The sequence below is a fragment of the Tenrec ecaudatus genome, chromosome 1 (genome assembly GCF_050624435.1).
Source record: "Tenrec ecaudatus isolate mTenEca1 chromosome 1, mTenEca1.hap1, whole genome shotgun sequence".
Taxonomy (NCBI): Eukaryota; Metazoa; Chordata; class Mammalia; order Afrosoricida; family Tenrecidae; genus Tenrec; species Tenrec ecaudatus.
The window spans coordinates 149806046-149832475 of record NC_134530.1 but is presented as its reverse complement, the minus strand read 5'-3'; the positions used below and the strand labels follow the sequence as shown (position 1 = coordinate 149832475).

Below are 26430 nucleotides of genomic sequence, written 5' to 3'. Positions count from 1 at the left end.
CGAATTGACGCCTAAAAACACTATCCCTTCCACCATACACACACACACACACACACACACACACACACAATGACAAGATTGTAAAACCTGAAGTTGATGGTATGGTTATCAATCTTTCTTTGAACATACATAAAATTCTTTTTCTTATGCAAACCCTGTTTCACTTTTTAACTGCAGAGTGGCATCCATTTCTAGAAATGTGTGAAAGAGCTGCACCACCCAATGCAAAGATTCCCGGGCGCTTAAAGCAAGGATGGTGCGGGGCCACAAGAAGGCAAAGGGAGCAAAGTCCAAGCACCAAGGGGCACTGGGTGACGCAAGGTTACGGGAATCAGATACGCTGGGAACTCAGCTTCCAGGCCAAACAATGCAGCTAAAAAATTGCCCCAAAAAGTTACCAAAAAAACTTAAGCCCTTCCTTCTAAGATTTCAGCGTCCCTTTGTTTTTGCTAAGTGGCATCGAGTCCTCCTGACCCACGGCCTCCTGACCCACGGCCACGGCTCCTGACCCACAGCAGGGCACACTCCCATCCTGCGCCATCCATTGCTGCTATGTGTGAGCCCACTGCTGCAGCCCGGCATCAATTCATCTCCTTGAGGGCCTTCCTCTTGTTCGCTGCCTCTTGACTTTAGCAAGCGTGATGTCCCTCTCCAAGGTCTCCCCAAGGACACGTCCGAAGTCTGTAAGAGGAGGGCTCGCCATCTCCGTGCTTCCAGGGAACACTCTAGTCATCTTCTTCCAAAGCAGCATGCTAGGGAAAAGGAAAGGCACCTGCCTCTTCACCAAAGGGAAATAAACAAGATTTAAAGCGTCGGACACCCTATAAAAGAACATTAAGGGTCGAAATGAACTTGATGGGTGGGGTTTTCATCATGAAACGGTTTCCAGCCGGAGACAGTGACTGTGAGAGCAAAGAAGGGAAAAAGGGGACACAGAAAAATGAAACCTTCCGCCCATGCTTGGGCACCCGGAAGTCGTGTCACTACCGAACAAAACAAATCCGCCGGACAATTCTAAGGAGCCGGCGAGGCACGCCTTCAGAATTGGCCAATGAGCGTGCGTGTTATAGACAACGTGTGGGCGTGGCTCGGGCGTCCGCGGCGCGCGCAGGCGTGCTGAGATGCACTGGGTTTCCGCGCTCTCCGGCGACGCTCTCTGAATTCCGCCGCTGTGATGGCGGGCACGGGGCTGGTGGCGGGCGAAGCCGTGGTGGATGCGCTCCCCTACTTTGACCAAGGTTATGAGGCGCCGGGTGTGCGGGAAGCGGTGAGTAAGGGGAGTCGGGGGAGCCGGCCGGCGCTCGCTGGCCGCCACCGCTCGGGAGCCCGGGACGCGTCCGCCCCTTCCTGAGCCCTGTTCCCCGCAGGCGGCCGCGCTGGTGGAGGAGGAGACTCGCCGCTACCGCCCCACCAAGAACTACCTGAGCTACCTGACGGCCCCCGATTATTCGGCGTTCGAGGTAAGCGCGGCGCCTTGAGCCCAGCGTTCTCGAAGCGCTTTCCAGTGGGCGTTTGGGATTGAGAGCCTCGGCGGCGTTAAAGTGCATCTCAAACGCCAGCGAGACCGTCGCTCAGCCGTGGCGGACCTTGTCGCGGGGCTCTCTGCCCTTGACAAACGAGTAGGTTTCTTATCCTGAGACCCTTAGAAGGATTTTCTGGTCAATTCGTGAACTCCCAAACTGGACAGACAAATCGGTGTGTACATGTTTTTTCTTTCTGAAATAGGATCCATGCATTTCCAAAGGAACCTGCTAGTTACAAAGGTCTACTTTAAAACTAGTGATCCTCGTTTGTGGGGTGGACTTGGGTGGGTTTTGGGGTTTCAAGCAGCTTTATTGCTTTGACTCTTGAAAACCACTGGAGGGCGGGCTTTGTGTAAAAGCCCCGAAGTTCATCCAGTGAAGGAGAGTGACAAGGAGGGGGGGCGGGCATGTGCTATCTGAATTACTTACGTGCCATTTTAAATGATTTATCTTACTAATGAACTCAAAATGTTCATTAAGGTCTAATCTGCTGGCTGTAAAATACCATTTCTAAATTGTTGCATAGTTTGAGACATCCCAGTACCTAATGGGCTTCGAATTCCCCCCCCCCATTATGCATAACTATTTATTTATGAAAAGGTTTTGTTACCGAAAAACCTTTTATGTATATGTACGTATCTAAACAGCTTTACAGGCATGTCGTTCACACAGTGTACAAATGAGTAGTTCAACCATACAGTTTTACAATAATCACCACATCAGTATCAGCACCTTCTCTTTGTTCCTGCGCTCATTGCTGTTAGCTCCCCACACTCCCCCAACCTCTGCCGCACTCCCAAGGAACCATTAATCCAGCTATTGTTTCTATAGATTTATCTACCCTGGATTTCATATACTATACAGAAAAACATTTTTAAAAGAAAATGACAAAATTAAGAACAATAAAGTAAAACAGATAAAAACCTAAATTGAAAAGAAAACAAGATATTCAGAAGTGGGTCAATAGGGATATCAAATGATGGGGTATTAAATAAATTTTAGCCTAACTGCATCTGCAATAATCCACCTTCCAAGGCATTCTGCATGATAGCAAGACTATTCACATCCCTGTCTAGTCACCAGAGAGGTTCATCCACATCTATTTCCCCCTCACTTTTTGAAAAAAAGAGCATTTATATTTGAAGTTGACCGGAAAACTGTTCATAAAGTTTTTAAATAGAGATAGTCCCATGAAATGCTGTTTCATAATATAAATGCTGTTTCATAATATAAATGCTGTTCCGCATGTTTTTTTTTTCTAGGTGCTCAGTGCTATCAAATCAGTTCAGACTCATAACAGCCCTCCCGTGCAACCACATAACAAAATTATGTTGCAGCCACTGTTGCAGTCAGTTCACGGGGTGAGGGCCTTCTCTCTGTGACCCTCTGCTTTACCAGAAGGAACCTGGTGGTGGAGTGGGTGACCAGAACTGCTGTGAGGTCAGCAATTCAAACCCACCAGCCACTCCTTGCAAGATAGGTGAGGCTGTCTGCTCCTGTGAAGGTGTACAGCCTCAGGGGCAGTTCTGCTCTGCCCAAAAGGGCTGCTGTGACTCACAGTCCACTGAGCGTGAGCTTGACTTGGTTTAGGGGGACTTTTCTTATTTCAAGCCTGCCCTACTCCAGGGACTAATGACGCTTTCCTCCAAGACAGGTTTGTCTGTTATTCTGGCAAACAATAAGGAAATCTATAATTAGAAAAAAGAAAGTAGACTGATGGTTGCACAGCAGGGAAAGATGAGAGAGTAGAAGGGTAAGGACTGAGGTGTGTGGAGTTTTTCTGATGTTGGGTTATGAGAATATTCTGAAATTGGCATAATATGAGTTGCTCAGTTGTGTGTCTTTTTTTTTTAATCGTTTTATTGGGAGCTTGTGCAACTCTTATCACAATCCATCCATCCATCCATTGTGTCAAGCACATTTGTTGCCATCATCATTCTCAAAACATTTGCTTTCTGCTTGAGCCCTTGCTATCAGCTCCTTCACTTGTGTATTTTTAACAGTTGGATAGTATGGTGTATGAGTTAGACAGTAGCTTATTCAAGCTGTTGAGAAAACTTAAAAACAGGAAGTTGGGCTCTGGGAGGCACTTACTTTCTATTTGGTCTCTCAGGACAGGTGAAGCTTGCAGAATAGTGAAATTACATGGGCCATGTTCATATTGTGCATAAACGGCACTTGATCCTTGGAGTAGGAAATACACGAAACAAGTGGGATGGGATATAGACAGAACAGGGAAAGCAGTCAAATTGCTAGAGCAGATAGCAGACAGTTCCTCCTCTCCCCCCCCCCCCCCAGCAAAGTATGAAGAAAATAGCAGCCAGGACCAGAAAGGCTAGATTTGAGCTTAAAAACCTTATTTTAAGGTTCTCAACACTGACTTGCATTGTTCTGCTGTGATTGAGGGGTGGGGGCGGGGGTAGTACTTACTCAGATGCCACATTTCCTGCCTGAGATGGATATGGAATTGAAGGAATTTGAGTTCATTGTGTGTATAAAATTTTTATTATGGTTTCTGTTTAGTTCAGAGAAAATTTGGGGGCATTCCCCAATTTAATTTAATTACTGCAGTGTAATTGTATAAGTCCCTGGGAGCCACTGCTTGGTGTCAAGTGTAGTGCCTGTGGCCGCTAACTGAAAGGTTGGAGGTTTCAGCCCCGAGGGTGGGAGGTGCTCGAGAAGGAAGGCCTGGTGATCTGCTTCCGCAAAACCAAGTATTTGGATTTTTGTCAAGAGTCAAGAGTTGACTCAGCAGCAACTGATGGTGTGTGAACAAACCTGAAGACGCTAGAGTTATCATTCATTTAGTGATTGCTGATTTCAATTTGTAGTTACGATTTTGTTTCTCTGATTTATTTGTCAGACCGACATAATGAGAAATGAATTTGAAAGATTGGCTGCCCGACAACCAATTGAATTGCTCAGTATGAAACGGTGAGTGCTGTTTCTCAGTTGAGTGCGGCTCAGTCATGGTTCCCTTGATTAGTAAAGTTGGGCTGTAAGCATATCAGAGTCAATGTTCCTGTGTGATGTGTGAAAGTGCCCCCAAATCTGTAAACAAAAATACCTGGCTTTCCTTGCAGTGCTTAAGCACTGCGTTGATGAGAACCACTGGTACTGCGTCCTGTCGAAGCAAAGTCTGCCAGGTGTCTGGTTCCCAAACCCATAACCCTTGTGAATTTCTTGAGTAATCAAAGTGCCTTTATCATCACCTCCAAGCGACAGTTGAGGATTTGTGCAAACAATGGGGACTGGCTAGGCCACAGAGACCACGTCTGGTCAGCTAATCTCAGGAAGAAAGAGGGATATGATTTAGCCAATCATGAGTAGTCACTGAGGCCCCAATATAACGGCAATAAGGCCAAATAATGGCTAAGCATGGACGTTGCGTGCGCTTCCTGGGTTGGAAACCGCACAGGAGAAGGCGCGCACATCTCGGAGCCATGGAGGCACCGTGGTTTGGGATTTTTTTTTCCAGGCTGTAATAGGTTCGTTATGCCCTTCATAACTTCTTCGAGTCACTTCGAGGCATGAGTAGACTCACAGGAGTGATGAGAGCCCACGGGGCCTGGCAGCTGCCTAGTTGGCAGCCCAAAGAGCGCCGTCCTTTCACTGTGTTCTGACCTAACTCAGGATGGCGGGGATCCGGAAAAGGCTGTGCAGACAGCTCGCAAAAAGGACAGTGGTATCCTTTTAAGTTGTGTGCTCTGACCTAGCATGGGGCTGGTGGTCATTCTGAAAGATGTCCTTTTAACTTGTAAGCCCTGAAACAGCTTTGGTTGGCTGGGGTCAGAGAGAGTGCTACTTGAAACAGTTGGCGACAAAGATGAAGTGGAAAGATGAGGACTAGACACAGTTCCGGGTGAGACTTTGGATCCATGCTGATCCTTACCATGCAGTTAAAGAGGGGCTTGAGTCTGGCTTCTCTGGAGAGGCAAACCCAGTGAAGCTTATATACATAGAGACACACAGAAAGAAATTTGCTTTCAGGAAATGTCTCATATTGTGGTGAAGGCTGTTAAGGTCCAAATCTGGGTCAAGGGACAAGCTAAAGACCTTTGAAGACTCACATTACCATGCAGCAGGCAAGAGACCTCGGGTTTGGGGTTGCAGGGTGGGTGGCACCAAATTCTGCAAGGCGGGCAACAGGCTAGAGACAGGTTACAGGGCTACATGGATAAATCTTTCCCAGCTTTTATTGGTTCCTTGTATTGATGACATGATTACTTTTTTGCTGTTGACTACGCTAAATCTTATTTGTAAATTAACTGATTCATAAGATGAGGTTTCTTCTGAGTTGTGCATCTTATTTTCAGTCTCTGGTAGAATTTACTGTATGTAGTTTTTTCTGTTAGGAAGAACGGTAGTTTGGGGAATATATGAGTTTACTTTCCTTTTTTGTTATTTCATTTTAGGTATGAGCTGCCAGCCCCTTCATCGGGTCAGAAAAATGATATCACCGCATGGCAAGAGTGTGTGAACAACTCCATGGCCCAGTTAGAGCACCAAGCAGTTCGAATTGAGAATCTGGAACTCATGTCACAGCATGGGTGCAATGCCTGGAAAGTATATAATGAGTAAGAGAGGTTTCTTTGTGAACTTTATCTTGCTTAAAATCTGTTCCTGCTCCAACTTCGGTAGGGGTAGTGAGTTGAAAATAAGCATAGCTGTATTCTAACTGGGGTCGGGCCCGCAGACTACCGACCCATATGAAGTACTACCGCTGTCAGGCTCAAAGTCGTAGAAATCACTCTGGAGATCTTTAGAACAAGAGAACGCCAGAAAAGAATTTGCTGTCAGAGCTAGCCTCGAAGCTCCTCTTGTTTTGTGTAAGTCGTCTCCTCATTTATTATCTACCTTGAGTTCATTTTCCTTATTTTTGAAGTTTGGATGTGAGACTGTCTTTGGGCACCATGGAGCTGAAAATCCTCTGAGCATCTCAACAGATTAAGGAAGAAAAGGCCATGACTTTTAGAGAGGATCATTTGACTTGAGTGACAGTCTGCCACTGAAGGTTGGGAGGTAATTAAAGTCATTAAAGCCACGTGAACTGGGGTGGCTGAGGGAAAACCTAGGGAGATCCAGCTGTGTAAAAACTTGAGCAGTCTGAGACGGGAGAGTAACTCAGGTGAGCAGACTTGGACTGTGTCGTCAGCCTTCCACTTATCTTTTTCCCTCCTCGAGCTTGGGGTACACAGTAGGGAAGCAGACATAGATACACAGAAAGCGGGTTCTAAATGACTACCCATATCAGGTATTTTCCATCTATGAAAAGAAGTCATGACAGCGTAAGAAATGGCAGAAGGAGCGTAAAAACAGGATAACTAGGCTCTAGAATGGAAAAGACTTCAATTAGCTCTTCACATTTACCCCTACCTCAAAGATTTTCTATGGAAATTAAACTGGCTAATTCTAACTCATGCTTCCATATGAGTCAGAGCCAACAGCAAATGTTTATTAAAGGCATTGGTAGCAGGCAGGAGACCCAGGTTTTCCCAGCCAGTGCACCTCAAAGACTCCCATGGACGCTGTGTGCTGCTAGGCTGCTCAGAGCTTGCGATGGAGTTGCCACACTAAGCAAAGGAAGAAATCGGCCAGGGAAAACCCGCAGTTCAAATAGTCCAATCCTGTTTTGCAGGGGTCACCATGAATCGGGGCATCTCTGCAGCAAATAACAGCAACTGTATTTTAAAAGTATCTAGCTGGATGCTTGGCATAGAGAGCTTGATCATTACTAACTGCTTTGAACAGAAACATGTAACTCTCAGCCAGAAAGTTCCCCGTTGGTTGGCACAAATACATCTTAATGTACCTTAACCTCTCTGCCTTCTTCAGAAACCTAGTTCATATGATTGAGCATGCCCAGAAGGAGCTCCAGAAGTTACGGTAAGTCATTACTGTTATTTTAGAATAAAGTTTAGGTACACCTATAATAAAATGGATAGAGTGGGAGAAGAAATCTGTGAGATCAGAACTGATTGTGATGATACGTATAAAACATTTAAAAAAAAACAATATATTAGTTGGTATTTAATACATCTTTCTAAATTTCAGTCACATTAAATAGAATGTACAATTGCTAACATAATCAGTTTCCAAATATCCTTTTTCTACATGGACTCCTTTACATCGTTTTAATTGATTTAACCAGGGTAGTGTATAATAGTGAATGCTATATCAAGAAAACTTAAAAAAAGAAGCCAAACTTGGCCCATGGTTACTGTGGGTGAAGGAGAAACAGTTGGTGCTTAGGGGCATTGAGTTTACGTTAATGGCGGTCGGTAATGTGGAAAGGCCGTCAGTAATGGTAGGACATGAAGAGGTGTGGCACTGAATGATGCACGGCAAGTTGTGGAATTGGAGAATGCTTTGTTAATGCAGACAATATTTTTTCCAACAATAAGGGGGAAATTACATGAGTAAAAATGAGTATAAGAAGAAAATGTTCTAGAATTGAATGTGATAATTGTACAACTATTCTTGATATGATTGAATTATATGAAATGTGGATGAAGTGCAATAAAGCTTTTTTAAAATGTATTACAAAAAAGATTATCAGTCACTGAATTGTTTGAATAAATTCTATCAAACTTAGGCATATGAACAAAATAAACAAATAGTTGGATCAACCCTTGTCCCCTTCTGATGGACACGGTGTTCATGCTGAGGGTGGGAGAGATCTGACATCTGAAATCCTCTGCCCGATCATTCACACTTTGTAAATCAGAAGACAGGAAATGCACTTTAAAATCGGGGAGACGTTAGAGAATAGCATATATAATCTAATTAGTATGTAATAAACTAATCTCTACATATACACCTAGTAGAAGTCACCAGACTGAACAGTAATGACTAGAGGGAACAGCAGAGGAATAGGGCCTCATGTGTGTGTGCTTTGCAGTGAGCCATTTTATAAAATTCATAATTTAAATAATTTTTTTAAAGCCCACAAACTCGCTGCCAACACGTTGATTCCAACTTGGTGACCCTGTAAGACAGACTAGACCTGCCCCTTCGGGTTTCTGAAACTGTTTACAGGAGTTGAAAGCCTGGTTTTTCTACCACTGGGCAGCTAGTGATCTCAAACTACTGACCTTGAACTAGGGCTCCTTTAAAAACAATAGAAACCAATTAATTCCTGGCAGTAATGTTTAACCATCTTTCCCAGGGTTTAAAGACATTGTCTGGTGTTGATGATTGTTTTTTCTGTTGCATTTAGTCTTAGGATAAAGTGTAATTGAGTTGTATAAATGATTTTCTGTAGGAAACATATTCAAGATTTAAACTGGCAGCGAAAGAACATGCAACTAACAGCTGGGTCTAAACTGAGGGAAATGGAGTCAACGTAAGTACCCACACTGCTGTCATTCATCATTCGGATCACTTAGCACATCGTTAAGGTCAAGATTCAGCAGTAGGATTCCAACCGTATTTAAAAATGGTGCCATAGTGTCTGAGGGGAGCTACCATCTGGCGTCCACCCTTCCTGGTCACTTCTGAAGTGATGAGAGAGCAACAGACAAGACGTTTGCTGCTGTTAACTTAGCCGCCTCTTCACCCTTTTTTCAGGCTAGAGTTTTTGCTTCTGCCTAGTACTCTACATCTATTCCTCTTTTCAAAAGAAGGGCAGGATACCTTTTACTGAAGTGTTTGAGGAGAGAGATCCCATGCCTTTTTTGATAGTTTGCTAGTGTCTCTCTTTTGATCTCTTTGTTTACACATTCTATTCTTAAAATGCCCTTCTGCATCTAGTCACATGTGTTCATTACAAATCCTACATGTTATTAAGTGCCAGTGATTGAGCTGTTTGGCTCGTAGCGATGTGTAACTGCCCCTGTGGCTTTCTAGACTGTAGCCTTGACTGTCACTCATTGCCAGGTCTCTTGCAGTGTCGCCACTGGGTGGGCTTGGGCCATCGGCCCTTCGAGCTGCTGAGCACTTTACCATTACCTCCAGGGCTCCTTCAGGTCTCTCTAGCATCACGAATTTGGTATTGTGTTTGCTTCACTGTATCTCTCCCCTTCAGTCACCCACATGATTCTTGCCCCACCCTTGGCAAGAATCACCTCAACTCTCAGTTACTGTGTTGCCTTACACATTTTTTTTCCAAGTTGATCTTATAAATCTAGGAGTGTGGGGGTCTGTGTGTTCTTATTCTGGATAATTTTTGGAGGGGAGCGTGGAAACTTATTGGATTTGTGGCTTTTTGCTTTTTTTTTTACATTTTTAGGAAGTTTCCATCATTATTTCTTCATAATTGCCCTATAATCTGTTACTCCCATCAACACTATCTTTCATTACTCAATTTCCTGTGTCTCCTTTACCTATTCTCCCCTCAGCTTATTGTGGTTCTTGTTAAGAGCACACACAGCAAAACACCCCAGGTCGGCTGGTTCCAGGTGCACCCTTTTATGGCATGATCCTGTTCTTTGAGTCCTGCGGCGCTTCGGGTTTTCTGAGTTCTTCCCTGGTATCCTAAGCTCCTTGCTCCCGAAGGTTCCTATACAGCCTTTGGTATTACTGTCATTTTAATCTGATACAAATAGCTTATAAAAGAACAGAATGCCCAAGGTAACCAGGTCTTATTGATTATGATAAACTGCTCCTTGATTTTAAGAATTCAGGGCAATCGTTTAAAGGATTCATTCAGGCCCTTGGGCTCCAGAAAGTCTGTGTTCTGTGAAAATTTGAAAGTCTGTTCTGCATTTTCCTCTCGATAAGGATTCTTCTATAAAAACCTTAGAGGAAAATGTTCAGTGGTGGTAGCTGGACACCATCCACCTCTTCAGGCCTCCTGGCAAAAAAAGGGCATTTGTTTGTGGAGGTATTTAGCCATACCGTCCATGTTCCTGACTCCCCTTCCTCTATTGCTACAGGCAAATAGACACCAGTTGCCCTGCCTTTGATGGCTACTTTCAATTTCCTTTTTTTTTTTAATTAAACTTCTTTTACTTTGAGATCATTGTAATTGTGCATAGATAACAATGTTATAGGTAACAATATGTCCTTTACCCCATTCCCTCATTTGTGCCTCAGATTGTTTTTTAGTGGAAAGTTGAAAATGAAGGTTTATGGGGGAGGGGGTTCTTTGAAACCCAGCCGATGCTGGCCTTGTTCTATGCTGCTTGGGCTCTGCCCGAGAGATGCTGTACCCCTGTGAGAGCCACCCCATCTCCAGAATCCAGCTCCACTGCTCCAGACCACTTCGTCTGCACCCCCTTTTAGTGATCATGAGAACCATCTCAGTCACCCACCCCACTTGAAGCTTGATTAATTATGTGCCTCCCACAACACTTCAGAGCCTTCTCTGGCACGCCTGACACACCCACCCACACCCCTACTGCCTAGGCCACCCGCTTCCCTGAAAATGGACAAGAGTCAGAGGACTCAGTGCCACCCTCAGCCTAGATTCAAAGACCTGCTGCCCCCAGTGGTCACCGCTTCAAGCCCCCGTGACTCGCAGTGCAAAAGCACCTGGCAGAAGGCCCAGAGACGCTGACCTGTCTCCTGAAACCTATCTGTGACATCTGAGAAACGAAGCCCTCTGCCACCTAACGGGGTGGGGGGGGGGGTGTCCTTAAAATTCAACCAGTTCCTAGGATCGTCCCCGGCCTTGTCCCTCACCCCCCGTGCCAATGGCTAAGCAGCTCTTGGGGACTTAGCTCCATCTGAGCAGCAGAGACCACTCACCCCGCGGCTCCTTCCACAGTTCCTTAGCCTAGTCCCCTGCTTATGGCGAGGCTGAACACTCATGCAAGGCCTGACGAAGACTCCAGGGAACAGGCTGGTTTCGGAGCTTGGAGCTGGGGAGGGGCACGGTCACCACCTCTGCCTGAGACCGTCCCAGCAGGGCCCCTGATTCCCACCCCCAGCCAGGCGCTCTGCAGGAAGCCCACTGCCTCCACCCATCATCAGTGAATGTTGTACCTAGTCTTGTACATTATTTCATTAAAGCGAAGGTTAAATGTTTTTTTTTTCTTTCAAAAAATAAAATGAAAGGTTGAGTTATGATGGTAGATTAAAATATATATACCTTAAAAATCATCCAAAAGAAATTTTACTTAGAATAATTTTCCCTCTTTTTCTCTTCTAGTTGGGTATCTCTGGTTAGCAAGAATTATGAGATTGAACGGACTATTGTACAACTAGAAAATGAAATCTATCAAATAAAACAACAACATGGAGAGGCAAACAAAGAAAATATTCGACAAGATTTCTGAAGAAATTGTTTTGTAAGAAGGGCGAGAATGAACTATATGTAAATTAAATTTTTTAAAACATTTTTAAATGTGGAATAAAACATTTTTTTACTTAGGTGGAGGATATGTTCAGAAACAATAACTGCTCAATTTGATATTTATGTTTAATAAAGACATATGATTTTGTAGCAATAAAAAAAAAACTCACTCCCCTGTAAAAAAAAAAATAAGGGCAAGTTGGGTTTCCATAGACGACCAGGCATCTTACCGGTCCCTGACCGGGAAGAACCAACAACCACTGTGGAAATGCAGTGGCTAAGTTTTAGGAGCCATGGAATATATAAACTTGTATTTTTTCCGTTTGTACATTTAGCTAAATTGTTTTGTTTTTTTTAAGATAATTTGGTGTTACATAGCCTTAAAAACAAAAACTAGGCTTGCAGAATAAGTGTGATTTTAGTGTAGTGGTTTGACAATTGTGAGCCACTTGGACCTTTCTTATTTTGCATCTAAGAAGTCTTGAAAAGTTTTCAACATGTACAAGAATTTGAGGGGATTGAAATGAATAGTGAAACAAAATGAGTGTAAATTGTTGATTGTAAATGTGATAATCTGCTCTGTAAATCTTCCACTAAGCCACAATAAATGGGTTGGTTTTTTTTAAAAACTGCCCAGTTGAGCAAACTGGAAAAGCAGGAAAATGGATAAACAGCAGTAGTATAGATTGACAGTTTTATAAGTCAATTGCAGAAGGCAGGAAAAGATAAACAGTACTGGTTGACCTGTTGGAAGCTGTTGAGGAAAAGCGGTTAGAGAACAGTTTGCATCAAAGGACATCATTTGTGGTCTAAGTGGTGTGGCCTTTGCGACATAAGTGGAGTTGAACGTACAGGACATTGTGAAGGGAAGCTGATGCCAGGCAAGAGTTCAGTTGTGCTCCTTTGTCGCCCAAGTGGTTCATGCTCGACCCACCTGGAGGCACCTTGGAGGTGAGGTCTGGAAAGGTCACAGTACAGGAAACGAGCCGCCATGCTACCAGGCGTCAGACTCTAGCAACTAACAAAAATCTTGAGTGATTCATTGACCCTTGCATTTCCCTTTTTAACAAAAATAACTGAAAATTGGCAAGTCTTTGTTCTTTGTGGGACTCTCGATAGTTGGTCTAATTGTCTGGCTGCTCAATTGCAGTGGAAAATACAATTAGAAAAACCTGTGTAATGTGCCACTATCAAAAAAGGTAGGTTATAATTATGAAATAATCTTCAGTATGTTGAAAATTGGCATCCAAAGTAGAGTCTAGTGGCCTAATTTACAGGGCAGCTGAGATAGTATGTTAAGTGAGGGGAAGTGATATTTGTTAGACATTTCTTTATAATGAGGTATTAGGTATTTAAATTTCAGATATTTCTAGAGGTTACTAAAGTTTTCTAAGCCGGAAAAATACATGGTTTTAAGATTTTTTTCAACGTTCTAGCTTTCTATAAGCAGCTACCCAACTTTCCCCTGGTTTTTGCCCTAAACTTGTTCAGAAATTTCCGTGCAAAAGGAGACAACCTTCCATCTTAGGGCTAGTATCAGAAAAGACATTGATGGACTTAGCTGGCTAGAGACCAATGAATAGATTCAAGACTTAAGCAAAACTTTTTCAAATACTATGTGTCCGTGTGCATATTTTAAAGACTTTTAAAATCACATACTCAAAAGAGCCTTATATTAGCAGAGTCCTTCCCTCAGTAGATTGACTACTGTTATGTCAGATTCCATCATTTTTTGCTCCCAACCAGATGTGGCCTGCACTAAACTAGCTGCCAGCTTGAGAAGCCCGTTCTTGGAGGCAGGGCAGTGCGAGAACGCAGTCCACTGAGCGGTTTCCATGGAGAAGGGTGAACACTGAGTGGAAGAGTGCTAGTTTACAGCCAGAACCTGAAGTCAGCACTGCCATGTATACCAAACGTTGCAGTATTGTGAAGTTTTCTTAAGGTTTTATGTTCTTGCCCCGTGGGGACTTCTTTCCAGTATCAAATAATCCAACTAGCTGCACCTTCTGCACAACCCCAAGAAGTGATAGCTCCTCAAACCCTTCCCTACTGCGACTGCATTCCAGGTAATCCCTGTCCCTTGCCAAATTCCCTTCTCCAATGGTTCCTTTAGACTGCTGGTATATACCAAAAGCATCACATTTCCTTGTCCCAGGTGAGTTTGGTATGCCAATTTCAGGTTCTCTAAAACCAAACTTGTTGCCACTGAGTTGATTCCAACTCCGAGAAAGAGGCCCTGTGAGACAGGATATCGGCCCCTGTGGGTTTCTGAGACTACATGGGAACAAAACATCTCCCATGGAAAGGTTGGTGGGTTTGAACTGTAGTGAGCAGCCCAATGCATAACCTGGTAAGCTGCCAGGCCCACCGATTTCAGGCTATCCATTAAAAAGCAGGGGCTATGAAAGACAAAATACTATAGCTAATGTTTATGGGTGTTTTGATTTTTTTTATTTGAGGGGCCTTGGCAGGGGGTGATGTTGAGTATTAGGTTTCTAAACTTTTTATTGTTAATGGATGAAGGTTTACAGAACAAACCAGTTTTCCAATCACTAATTCATCAGCATTTCATTAGTGCTGATTATTCAAACTGAACGTACTCTTTAAATTTTGCTCCATTTATGAGATTTATTAATAGCCACAGTGACTTTGAGGATAAACAAAGCTAGGAGAAAACCAAGTCTGTGTACCATTAGATTGATTGCTGGAGCAAGCTAGCCTACCTCCAACATAAGAACTAATAAATTGTTTAATCTGCTTAAGCAACTGAATTTGTTTGACATACAAGGGAGCACTCCCCCCCCCCCCCAAAAAAAAAGTCCACAGAAATGGCACTGGCACAGCAGAGCTTCTGTAGTATAGCATTTTTCCCACTGGACGAGCATCCAGCAGCTAGCCCTGAGCTAGTGCACCCAGTGACATCACCTGGGAAGAGTGGTCACTGAATTTTTTCATGAAAGTAGTTTAACCTGAGTCTAATTTTTTTGTGATGGCCAATTTAAGAGAACAGGGTGTGGCTGTGAAATTTTGTTTCCTGCTAGGGGAAAATGTTGCTTAAATTGTGATGTTGAACACAGTTTACAAGGACAGCGCTTTGGGAAAAACAAGTGGATGAGTGGAATTCTTGTTTCAAAAAAGCTTAAGTGTTGATTGATGACAAACTTTGTTCTGATGGTCATCAACTTCCCAAATGGGTGAAAATGTTAACTAGTACCGCAGTTGGCGTTTGTTCCACCAGGTCAGACTGTTAATTAAGCTTTATATTTAGAGGTTCTGAAAAGATTGTGTAACTGTGGCCCAAAAAAAGGCATGATTTTGGCAGATGGGGGACTGCTTTTGCCACCATGACAACATATCTGCTCACACCAGCTCAGTGCACCAATTTTTGGCAAAAACATCCCTCTTTTGCTACACACAACTTACTCATCTGACCTTGCTCTGTGCAACTTCTTTTTGTTTCCATGATTGAAGAGGGACCTGAAAGGACACTGATTGGATGATGTAGAAGAGAAGAAAAAACGAGGGAGGTGCTGTCAGCTATCCAAACATGAGTTCAAAAAATGTTTCCAAGAATGGAGTTGAAAATTTGACAAATTTAGTAAGTGTAATGGAGTGTACATTGAAGGGGATAAGGTTATTTTCTTTTTAAAATAATTTTATTGGGGGCTCATACAACTATCACAATCCATCCATCCATTGTGTCAAGCATATTTGTACATTTATTGCTGTCATCATTCTCAAAACATTTTCTTACTCCTTGAGCTCTTTGTTTTTTCTCCTCCCCTACGAACCCTTAATAATTGATAAATTATTGTTGTTATGTCTTACCCTGTCCGATGTCTTCCTTTAACCATTAAACCTATAAATATGTACACCTAGATCTATTCCCCATCCTCATATGTAAATATACTTACATATGTACATGCCTGTATTTCCCCCTCTATAAATGCCCTTTGCCTCCTAGTTCTTTCCCCTATTTCCTTTTACTTTACTCTTGTCCCACTATCATGCTCAGCCTTCATTTGGGTTTTCAGTAATTCGTCTTGGTTACATGGCCCTCGATCAAGCCCTGTAAGAGATTAAGCTTATTTTGTAAAACAATTTAAATACATAGCTATGAGAAAAAATTCAAGGTGTTTTTTTGTTTGTTTGTTTTGAAAACCCTTGTAAACTGTTCCAATTTAAGCAAGGTCTGCAGTGCTCAGATTATGTAATACGGCCCATCTAGCCATGGTCTTTGTAACTCCCCCAAAGGACTGTGTAAATTCACTGCCATTGTGTCTATTTCAACTCATAGCAACCCAGTAGGACGAGGTAACTGCCCCTGTGCTTTTCCAAGACGACTTATGGGAAAAGAAAGCCTTCTCTTCTGTAGAGGAGCTAGTGGTTTGTTACCACTGACCTTGAGGCCAGCAGCCGAATGCCTGACCATGAACTCCCCAGGGCTCCTCAAGTGACTGGCTAGGACGATGCAAATGTGAGGTGCTTGTGGCCCACTAAGGGAACTGGACATTGAATAAGGCAGACCGAAGAAGAAGCAATGTGTTTGTATTGCTTCAAGTCTTCTTCACTTTCCTCCGAGCGAGGTTGTGTCATCTGTACAATGCATGTTCCTCCTATCCTGATGCCACCGACTTATTCATGTAATATGCTTTTCTGATGATTTGCTCAGCATACAGATTGAATAAGTATGGTGAGAGGACACAACCCTGTTACACACCTTTCCTGATTATAAACCATGCAGTATTCCCTTGTTCTGTTCACACAACTGCTTCTTGATCCATGTACAAGTTCTGAATGAGCACAATGAAGTGTTGTAGAATTCCCATTCTTCTCAAGGCCATCCACAGCTTGTTATGGTCTACACAGCCAAGAGTCTTAGCATAGTCAATAAAAGAAGTAAACATCTTTCTGGTAGTTTCTGCTCTTGCCCGAGATCCATCTAACGTCAGCAGTGATATCCCTTGTTCCACATCCTCTGTTAATGTACTGCTACAAACATTGTTGGGTGACCTTCAGCAAAATTTTACTTGCATTCAATATTGGTGATATCATTCTATAATTTGAGTATTCTGTTGGGTCACCTTTCTTTGGAATGGGCACAGATAAGGATCTCTTCCAGTCAGTAGGTCAACTATCTGTCTTCTAAATTTCCTGGCATAGAAGAGTGAATGATTCCAGTACTTCATCAGCTTGTTGAAACATTTCAAGTTGTATTCCATCAATTCCTTGAGCATTGATTTTGGCTGATGTAAATATAAAGAAAACTCAAATCTTCACAACTGGACCAATAGGAAATATGGTAAACAGAAAATAAATTGAAGTTGTCAAGGATTTAATTTGCTGAATCCACCACTAATGCTCATGGAAGTATCAAGAGACCAAATGATCAGCTATTCAAAACCTTTCTAAAATCAAGAATTTTTAGTTTGAGGACTAAGGTGTGCCTGACCCAAGCCATGGTGTTTTCAGTTCCCTCATATGCATGTGAAAGTTGAACACTGAATAAGGAAGACTAGAGAATGATCCATGCATTTGAATTATGGTACAAACAAAGAATAGTGAAGTACCATGGACTGCCATAAGAACAAACAGATCTCTCCTGGAGGAAGTACCGCCAGAAAGTTACTTAGAGGCAAGGATGGTGAGACTTGTCTTGCATACTTGGGACATGTTATTGGGAGATACAAGTCCCTGGCGAAGGACACCGTGCCTTGTAAATTAGGGCAGTGAAGAAGACAAAGACTTTGGACAATATGGGTTGAAACAGTGGCTCCATCAATGGGCTCAAACAAGCACAGTTGTGAGGCTGGCACAGAACCAGGCAGTGTTCTGTTCTGCTGTACATGGCTTTGCTGTGAGTTGGAGCCAGCTGGATGACAGCTAACAGGTTGCAGTATTGAAGGACCCCATGGACAAATGGTGAGCAAGTAGCAAGCAGCAAAAGAAGGTGGACGGTGACGACCCAGCAATACCTCTGCTGAGCGCATTCCTCGAAGTAAGAACACTAAGAAGAGTATGCTCTCCATTCTGCATTGTAGCACAGTGCACAACAGAAGCTGGAAATAGCCCATCAGTAGAAGAATGGAGAAAGAAATCCTAGTATAAATACCCAATGCAATACCATGCATCCCTAAAAAACCAGGATGAAACCATGAAACACCTCATGATATGGACGGACCTGGAAACCATTATGTTGAGTGAAGTTAGTCAGTCACAAAAGGACACATACTGTATGAGACCATGACTATAACGATTAATACTAAGACCAAGGTAGCTTTCTGTTTGCAGGTCATATAATCTGTTTCAGTATCTCAGGTACGAGGTAGAAAGCTTCCCTAGTGCTCATGAACCTCCTTTAGGTGTACATCTGAAAAAATATTTCTACAGAGGAGGGTGCACCTCAGCTGGGATCAGATTCTTTGTTTTTTTCTTTTATTGGGGCTCTTACATCTAATTATTATCCATACATTCATCCAGTGTGTCAAGCACATTTGCACATATGCCGCCATCATTTTCAAAGCATTCTCTTCCCACTTGAGCCCCTGATCAGCTCCCCATTTCTTCCCCTCACTCATGAACCCTTGATAAGTTATAAATTATTGTTTTCATGTCTTACATCATCCTCCATTGCCCCTCACCTACTTTTCTGTTATTTTCCCCCTAAGAGGGGGGCGTTCTAGGTCGATCCTTGTGATCAATTCCCCCTTTCTCCCTTCACACCCCCCCCCCCCAAATCCTTCTGGTACCTATTCACATTGTTGGTCCTGAGGGGTTTATCTATCCTGGATTCCCTGTGTTTGGGCTCTTATCTGTAGCAGTGTGCATACTCTGGTCTAATCTGATTTGTAAGGAAGAATTGAGGTCACGATAATTGGGGGAAGGAAGCACCAAAGAACTAGAGGAAAGTCGTGTTGTTTTTTTTCTGAAAGTCATGTGTTTCTTAGGTGCTATACTGCACGCTGACTGGCTCATCTCTTTCCTGTGACCCCTCTGTGAGGGGATGTCCAGTTATTTACAGATGGGCATTGGGTCTTGACTCCATGATCGCCCACCCCACCCCCCCATTCACATTGGGTATGATTTTGTTCTGGGTCTTAGATGCCTGATACCTAATGGGATCAGTTTCTTAAGATGGAAGGGTAAAGGGAGGAAGAAGACCAATCAGGCTGCCCTATAACTTTGTACTAAGGTCACCTCAAATCAAGAGGGACTCCTACAAGGGTGATTAGGGAACCTTACTGAAAATTCAAGTGAAGAGGTGTGTGTCTGCAGGGGGCGGGGGATGAAGTCGGCTTGTCTTAGAAAAGCCAATGACATGTCCCTTGGTGGGTCAACCAGGTAGGGCAACCTGTCATTGGGGAAAAATGCTTAATGTTTATATTGACCCCACAGGGAGAACATGCTCAGTATTAGGTCCTAATGGGACACCTTTGACCTCATTTCTATCCAGGCTGAGTGCTATGGACAGCTGGAACTTGAGATGCTGACCTTTCAAGACACACACACACACATAGGCCACACCAGAGTATCCAATTTGGAAACCCCACTAAGCATTACCTTAGACTCACCTGTAGGAGACTTAAGGAAATGACATACTCCCTTGGAGTTAAGGCTGAAATGCCCTAGAAGCAGGTGACTGCTCTCACCAAAGCAGGGAATTGGTGGTCTTTGGCCTTTGTTTCAGAACTCTTGCTTTGAGGGTGTTCAATACGTGACGGCTTGGGACTGTCATATATTTACTATTTTCACGCTCTCTTCTTTATTATGACATCTATGAGTCTGGGAGGCATGGTTCTATTTTGTGAATGCGTGTTATCGAAAGTTTTGCCCGATTACCAAACCCTCACTGTTCCTGTAAATAGTGTCTGAAGTAGTTTATTGTGCCAACTTGGCCGATAAACACATGTGGATTAATTGAAGGGCAGAGGGATAAATGGCTCGGTGAGCCTCACCTTTCTAATTCTCAGGTCTCTTGCTTTCTGATGGTCAGACCTGGGTGCAGCTGCCTTAGCCAGTTCCCTGCTTTGCTGGCAAGAGTCACTGCCTACAAGACATCCCTGAGGAGAAGCCACATGGACCTACCCCGATGCAGATGCAGCCCTGGGTGCTGGAGCAGCCATGTGGAGACCCCTGCCAGTGCTGAGATGCTTACACTTTCACTGACTCGGCTGTCCTCCTGCAGTCGGCATCATTGCATCTGTTTTGTGAGATGGAGGAGGACTTTGTGAATTGATGTTGGACATATGGGTTAATGGGTTAATGTTGGACTTGTGGGCTTGGGCAGCACTGGGTTGGGATGTTTTCTTGATGCACACTTAACTTTTATATAAACCTCTCTCTTATACATGAATTTCTGTGGATTTGTTTCTCTAAAGTATCCAGACTAATAGTGTCCAATCACTTAAGCTTGTAATCTGTACAAGTCAACAATTAATTTATGGCAGTCTGAAAAGCTGGCCTATGCATGCATAGTTTCCTTTTCTCGATAGTGTTTTAAAATCTATACACTGGTTAAATTAATGATACTATCAGGAAAAGTACCATGCCCCAGGGGGATGATTTACAAAGTTCTCCAGTAAAATGACAATGATGTCGCTAAAGTGAAGCAAGGACATATTTAAACCCATATTTAAACCACAGATATATGTATGAATGGATTTGGGAATCACACTTAATCATAACTCTAAGAACAGTCAGTTCTTATGACATGGTTCCACTTGATATCCTCATGAAGACATCATTGAAAATATATGTGCCATAGCAAAGTGTGGTGAAGAAGTCAGAGGGTGCCTGACCACAGTCCAGGAACGCGACCAGCCTTGCCATCTGACCGAGAGCACTGTAAAGTCGGTAATGGGAAAAGTAGTGAAGTTAACATGCAACACCCTTGCATCTGATCTCCTTTTTGACTCATTTTAGATTATTCCAATTTCTAATATTTTCTGCTTTCTTTTCCATTGAAACTTCTCTTTTATTTCTGATTGCTTCTTGTTTTTGTTTTATATGATTTCCCATATATAAAATACAGGAGAGGCAAATCTATGGAGACAATAACTATTAATAATTACCTAGGGGCAGGGCAGGTTAGGGGAAATTTGGGAGCTAATACCAATGAATATAAGAAAGGAAAAAAGATATAGTATCTGTACATATGCAAATATATTTGTATATGAGGATGGGGAAATAGATCTATGTGCATATATTTATAGGTTTAGTATTAAAGTAGCAGAAGGACATTGGGCCTCTACTCAAGTACTCCCTCAATGCAAGAATACTTTCTTTTATTAAATTGGCATTCTATGATGCTCACCCTCCTGACACAACCGCTGAAGACAAAGTGGGTGAGTAAGCAAATGTGAAGAAAGCTGATGGTGCCCGGCTATCAAAAGATACAGCGTCTGGGGTCTTAAAGGCTTGAAGATAATCAAGCGGCCATCTAGCTCAGAAGCAACAAAGCCCACATGGAAGAACACACCAGCCTGTGTGATCACGAGGTTCTGAAGGAATCAGTTATTAGACATCAAAGAAAAAATCATAGAATTGGCTGCACACCTCCATGATGCGATCACTGAGGACAAACAGGTGCATAAGCAAATGTGGCGAAGGAAGCTGATGGTGCCCAGCTATCAAAAGGTATAGAGTCTGGAGTCTTAAAGGCTTGAAGGTAAACAAGCGGCCGTCTAGCTCAGAAGTAACCAAGCCCACATGGAAGAAGCACACCAGCCTGTGCGATCACGAGGTGTTGAAGGGATCAGGTATAAGGCATCATCAGAACAAAAAAAATTTACCACAGTGAATGAAAGAGGAAGTGCAGAGTGAAGACTCAAAGCCTATTTGTTGGCCACTGGAGACCCCCTGCAGAGGGGTCTAGGGGAGGAGATCAGTCAAGGTGCAATATAGCACCGATGAAAAATACAACTTTCCTCTAGCTCCTAAATACTTGCTCTCTTCACCACCACCCCCACTATCATGATCCAAATTCTACCTTGCAAGCCTAGCTAGACCAAAGGATGTACACTGGTACAGATAGGAACTGGACACAGGGAATCCAGGGTGAATGATACCTTTAGGACCAGGGGTGTGAGTGGCGATACTGGGAGGGTAGAGGGAGGGTGGGTTGGAAAGAACTGATTACAAGGATCTACATGGGACCTCCTCCCTGGGGGATGGACAACAGAAAAGTGGGTGAAGGGAGACGTTGGACAGGGCAAGATATGACTAATAATTTATAAATTATCAAGGGTTCATGAGGGAGGGGGGAGCAAAGAGGGAGGGGGAAAATTAGTTGATTCCAGGGGCTTAGGTGGAGAGCAAATGTTTTGAGAATGATGAGGGCAATGAATGTACAAATGTGCTTTACACAATGGATATATGTATGGATTGTGATGAGTTGTATGAGCCCCTAATAAAACGTTTAAAAATAAAACAAAAAAGAATTGGGTGACCTGGTATTGAAGAAAGAAATCCACACTGCACTGAAGACATTAGAATAAAAGAAGGCTCCAGAAATTGGCGAATAGAATCAAAATGTTTCAGCAAGTTGAAGAAGCACTGGAGGCATCACTAATCCATGTCAGGAAATTTGGAAAGTAACTACCTGGCCAAAGAGATTCATATTTGTGACCATTCCAAAGAAAAGTGGTCCAAGAAGATGCAAGTAAAATTTGGCTAAAGGTGATTCAAAATAGGCTGTAGCAGAATATCAGCAGGAAGATGCCAGAAATGCAAGCTGGATTCAGAAGAAGTGGCCGAAGGGATATCATCACTGATGTCAAATATATCTTCACTAAAAGCTGAAAATGCATGACAGTTGTTAACTTGTAATTTCTTGACGATACATAGGCATTCAGCTGGGTAAATTATAACAAACCATGGCTAACATTGAGAAGAATCGGGATTCTAGAACACTGTTGTGCTCTGTGGAACCTGTACGTATGCCATGAAGTAGGTAGTCATTTGAACAGAACGAGGGAATATTTCGGGGTTTGAATTCAGGAAAGCTGTGTGTCAGGGTTGTATCCTTTCACTTTCCTGAATCAATCTATATGCTCAGCGAATAATCCTAGAATCTGGACCAAATGAAGAAGAACAAGGCATCAGGACCGGAGGAAAGCTTTTTAGCAATCTGTGATAAGCAGTTGACATAACCTTACTGAAGAGGAGGACTTGAAGCACTTGCTGATGAAAATCAAAGACTGCAGCCTTCCTTACGGATTGAAAGTCAATGTAAAGGAAACAACTCACAGTGTACAACTAGACCCAATGGACAGGACCATGACAAACAGAAATGGCTGGAGTTGTGCTTTACTTTGATACACAAGCAATTACCATGGAGGCTGCAGTCAAGAAATCAGGCAGCATATACTGCTTTAAGTAAATCTGCTGCTGTTCAAGACCAGAAACCCACTAGATGTGAGGCTGATTCAGGTCTGGGCGATCTTTTGTTCTGCTGTACAGGGCTCATTATTAGAACGGATTCCTTGGTGTCTAACAACAAGAAGAGACATCATTAGAGATGATGGAGTGGAAGAGTTGGACATTTGAGACACTTTAACCTGTACTTCATTGGTCCTACTCTTGGGGAGGTCCTTCTAAAAAAGTATTATCTGTGCACATGAACAATCAATTTGCTCTTTTTTAAAATCTTCAACTATTTTATTCTTTCTGTCATTAAAATGGCAGGCCTTTAAAACAATGCTGAATAAAAGGATAATATAGGGATCCTATATCAGAGAAAATTCAGTATTTCATCCTTAAGTAAGTTACCTGTTGAGACATTTTACAGTTACACTTTTTGAGATTAAGAAATTTCTCTTATATTCCTACTTTATTAAAGAATCATTAACATAAATAGATACGGAATTTTATCAAATGTCTTTTTCTATAGCTTTGAGATTACATGACCTTTCCTTTATTATTTTTTCCCGTTTTATTGGCACATAATCCACATCATACAATTCCATTGTTCAGGGATGTCCAGAACAATTATACAATCAGTACCTAAGTCTATTTCAGAACATTCCATGCCCCTGACTAAATCACCTTTAGAATGAGCTGTGTAATATTCAGTTCTAGTGCTCCCTCCCCCTCCCACCTTCACTGTTCACTCCCCAAATCCCCTCACCCTCCCCATCTCCACCCAGACGCACCCTAAATCCCCTCAAACCCTTGCAACAGTTATTGTCTCTATGCATCCACCCCCTGTGCTTCACAAACTGTTAAAACCAGCAGAAATAGTAAAGAACAAAAATGGCATGAAGTGGTAAGGATAAAGCAATAGTAATATTAAGTTAAAAATACCACAATGAGCTAAAAAGAAGAGACTTCCAACAATATCCCAATATCCCTACTGGCCGGGCATCAAATTTGATCCAGCCTAATCAGGATGCTAATGCTCTATGTTTGATAACAAAAGGCTGTTCCAGACCTTTGCCGGTGGATGGGGGGGGGGGGGATCTACCAGCAGCTTAATCTGACTAGATCCTCTGCAGATGGGTTTGGGGCTCACACTTGTCCCCCACAGCCTTCTACAAATTTGGTGTTCCATCTTTCCTATATTCTGTTAGTATAGGAACTGCTGTTGTTGCTCTAGACTAGCAACTGTGATTGACATAAACCCTATGTGACCGAGCAGATCACCACATAGGATTTTTGTGGTTGTGGAAACCACAGGTCTTCCTCCCACAGAGCCCCTCGGCTCAGTGGGTTGGGAACAAGGACCCCTTTCCTGCAGCAATGACAGTGACTGCTTTTCGAATGCTAGCCCAGTCCTGTTTTAGGAATGGACTCAACATGGACATAATTCACTTTCTCTCTCATGTTAAAGGATTTAACTTGCTGAATTTTAAAACTCTGCTCCTGAGATTTATGATGGGGCTTCAAAAAGTCCATGGAAAAAATTCACGATCCATTTGTTCCATTTGTCTCTTCACCTTTTTGAAGCGCCCTCTTATTTATTACATTCCTAGCTTAAAGGCAAGGTTGTACTGCTTCACAAAAATATGGTGAAGGGAGACATCGGACAGTGCAAGATATGACAAAATAATAATTTATAAATTATCAAGGGCTCATGAGGGAGGGGGGAACGGGAAGGGAGGGGAGAAATGAGCTGATGCCAGGGGCTTGAGTGGAGAGCAAATGTTTTGAGAATGCTGAGGGTAATGAATGTACAAATGTGCTTTACACAATTAATTGATGTATGTATGGATTGTGATAAAAGTTGTATGAGCCCCCAATAAAATGATTCAAACAAACAAATAGGGAGATATTGACTCTGTTTTCTGGAAGACTTTGTTTAAGATTCATATTCTTCCTTAAAGTCTGGACAAATTCACAAGTGATACAACCTGGCTTATAGTTTGTCTGCTGGCAAAGGTTTTTAAATTGTACCTTTTCAAATTCTGAGAGGGAAAGAGGTAAGGCCAGAACGCACTGTACTGATAGCTTATTATGGCAGCCACTTCTGTTTATCCCTCTAACATATAGTATCTTCTTAAATCGTGGATGTCTGAGCGAGGCACATGTCTGCTCTGCGAAAATCGAATCTCCCGTGTTCCAGGTTCTCTTCCCACCGTGCATGCTATGATGTCACTGGGTTCTGTCCAGTGAGATAAGAAGTGAATTGAGGGGTGCAACTTGCCAGTTGTGTTCTTGAAAGGAAAGAATGTGCCCCGCCTTCTCCCAGCAGCTGAGCCATGAACGCAGACAGGCCGCTGGCTTGCATCTGGGACTGCAGGACGAGCGTTATCAGATGTTAAGGAGGTCCGAAAACAAAATAGAAGGCTGGATTCCCGACACTTTCAAACCACCTTATCAAGGTTAGAGCACTTACCTGGAGTTTTACATAAAAGGTATAAACAACTCTTAGTTAAGGCACTGGATTGTTACTGGGTGGTAAATTTGTGTGGCATTTTATATATGCCATGTGGTAAAAATAAATGACAAACAAAATATTTGACATGTCAACATAGTTCACATGTACAATTCAGTGACATTAATTCTGTTCTTCACATAGTTCAACAATCACTATGATCTGTTTCTAATTTTTTCATCACCCTTAGCAGAAGCTCAATATTAAAGCACTATATATGCTGATGTTTCTTTTTTTAAAAAAAAAACATAGCAACTTCACCTGTTTGCTAATTAGTGCAATAGACAAGGGCATGTAGAAGATATTTTATGTTATTCTTCCTATTGTCATTGGTAGAAGTGCAACCAGAATGATCCTTAGAAGCTAAGATGGTAAAGTAGTTAGATAATTGTATGTCAACTTGAGGATAAATGTGGTATCCAACCTGCCAATCAGGTCAGCCTGATGGTGCCTCCTTATTGGCATGGCCTTCTTATAAAGAGGGCTCAGGAAACCTCCTCCTCTCTTTCTGCCTTCACTTTCCTGCTTGCTGGCCACCCTGAGAGCTGCAGGAGCCCTGCCATGTTTCCACCACCTCCCAATTGTGGATCCACACGACTTTGCACTCGCCATTCCGTGATCTCCCTGCATTCTGCATCACTGCATATAGCTGTGTGACTCTGAGTTGGATTTGGTTGAATGTTTTCTTGATATATAATCACTTCTTGACATAAAGTTCTATCTTACACATATATGTGTCATACTGGATTGGTTTTTCTACTCCACTAGGCCTGACATAGGTAGGGAGACTTTTGTAG

At 42.8% G+C, this 26430-nt stretch overlaps 1 protein-coding gene across 1 annotated transcript; it reads left to right on the top strand.

Annotated features, from left to right (window-relative positions):
- The first annotated feature begins 1098 nt into the window (after positions 1-1098).
- BCAS2 (BCAS2 pre-mRNA processing factor) lies at positions 1099-13213 on the top strand. The gene is made up of 7 exons (XM_075559647.1): positions 1099-1267; positions 1368-1460; positions 4387-4457; positions 5939-6100; positions 7359-7409; positions 8788-8868; positions 11617-13213. The coding sequence occupies exons 1-7, from the start codon at positions 1175-1177 to the stop codon at positions 11741-11743; spliced, it is 678 nt and encodes a 225-aa protein (XP_075415762.1). The 5' UTR covers positions 1099-1174; the 3' UTR covers positions 11744-13213.
- The last annotated feature ends 13217 nt before the right edge of the window (positions 13214-26430 follow it).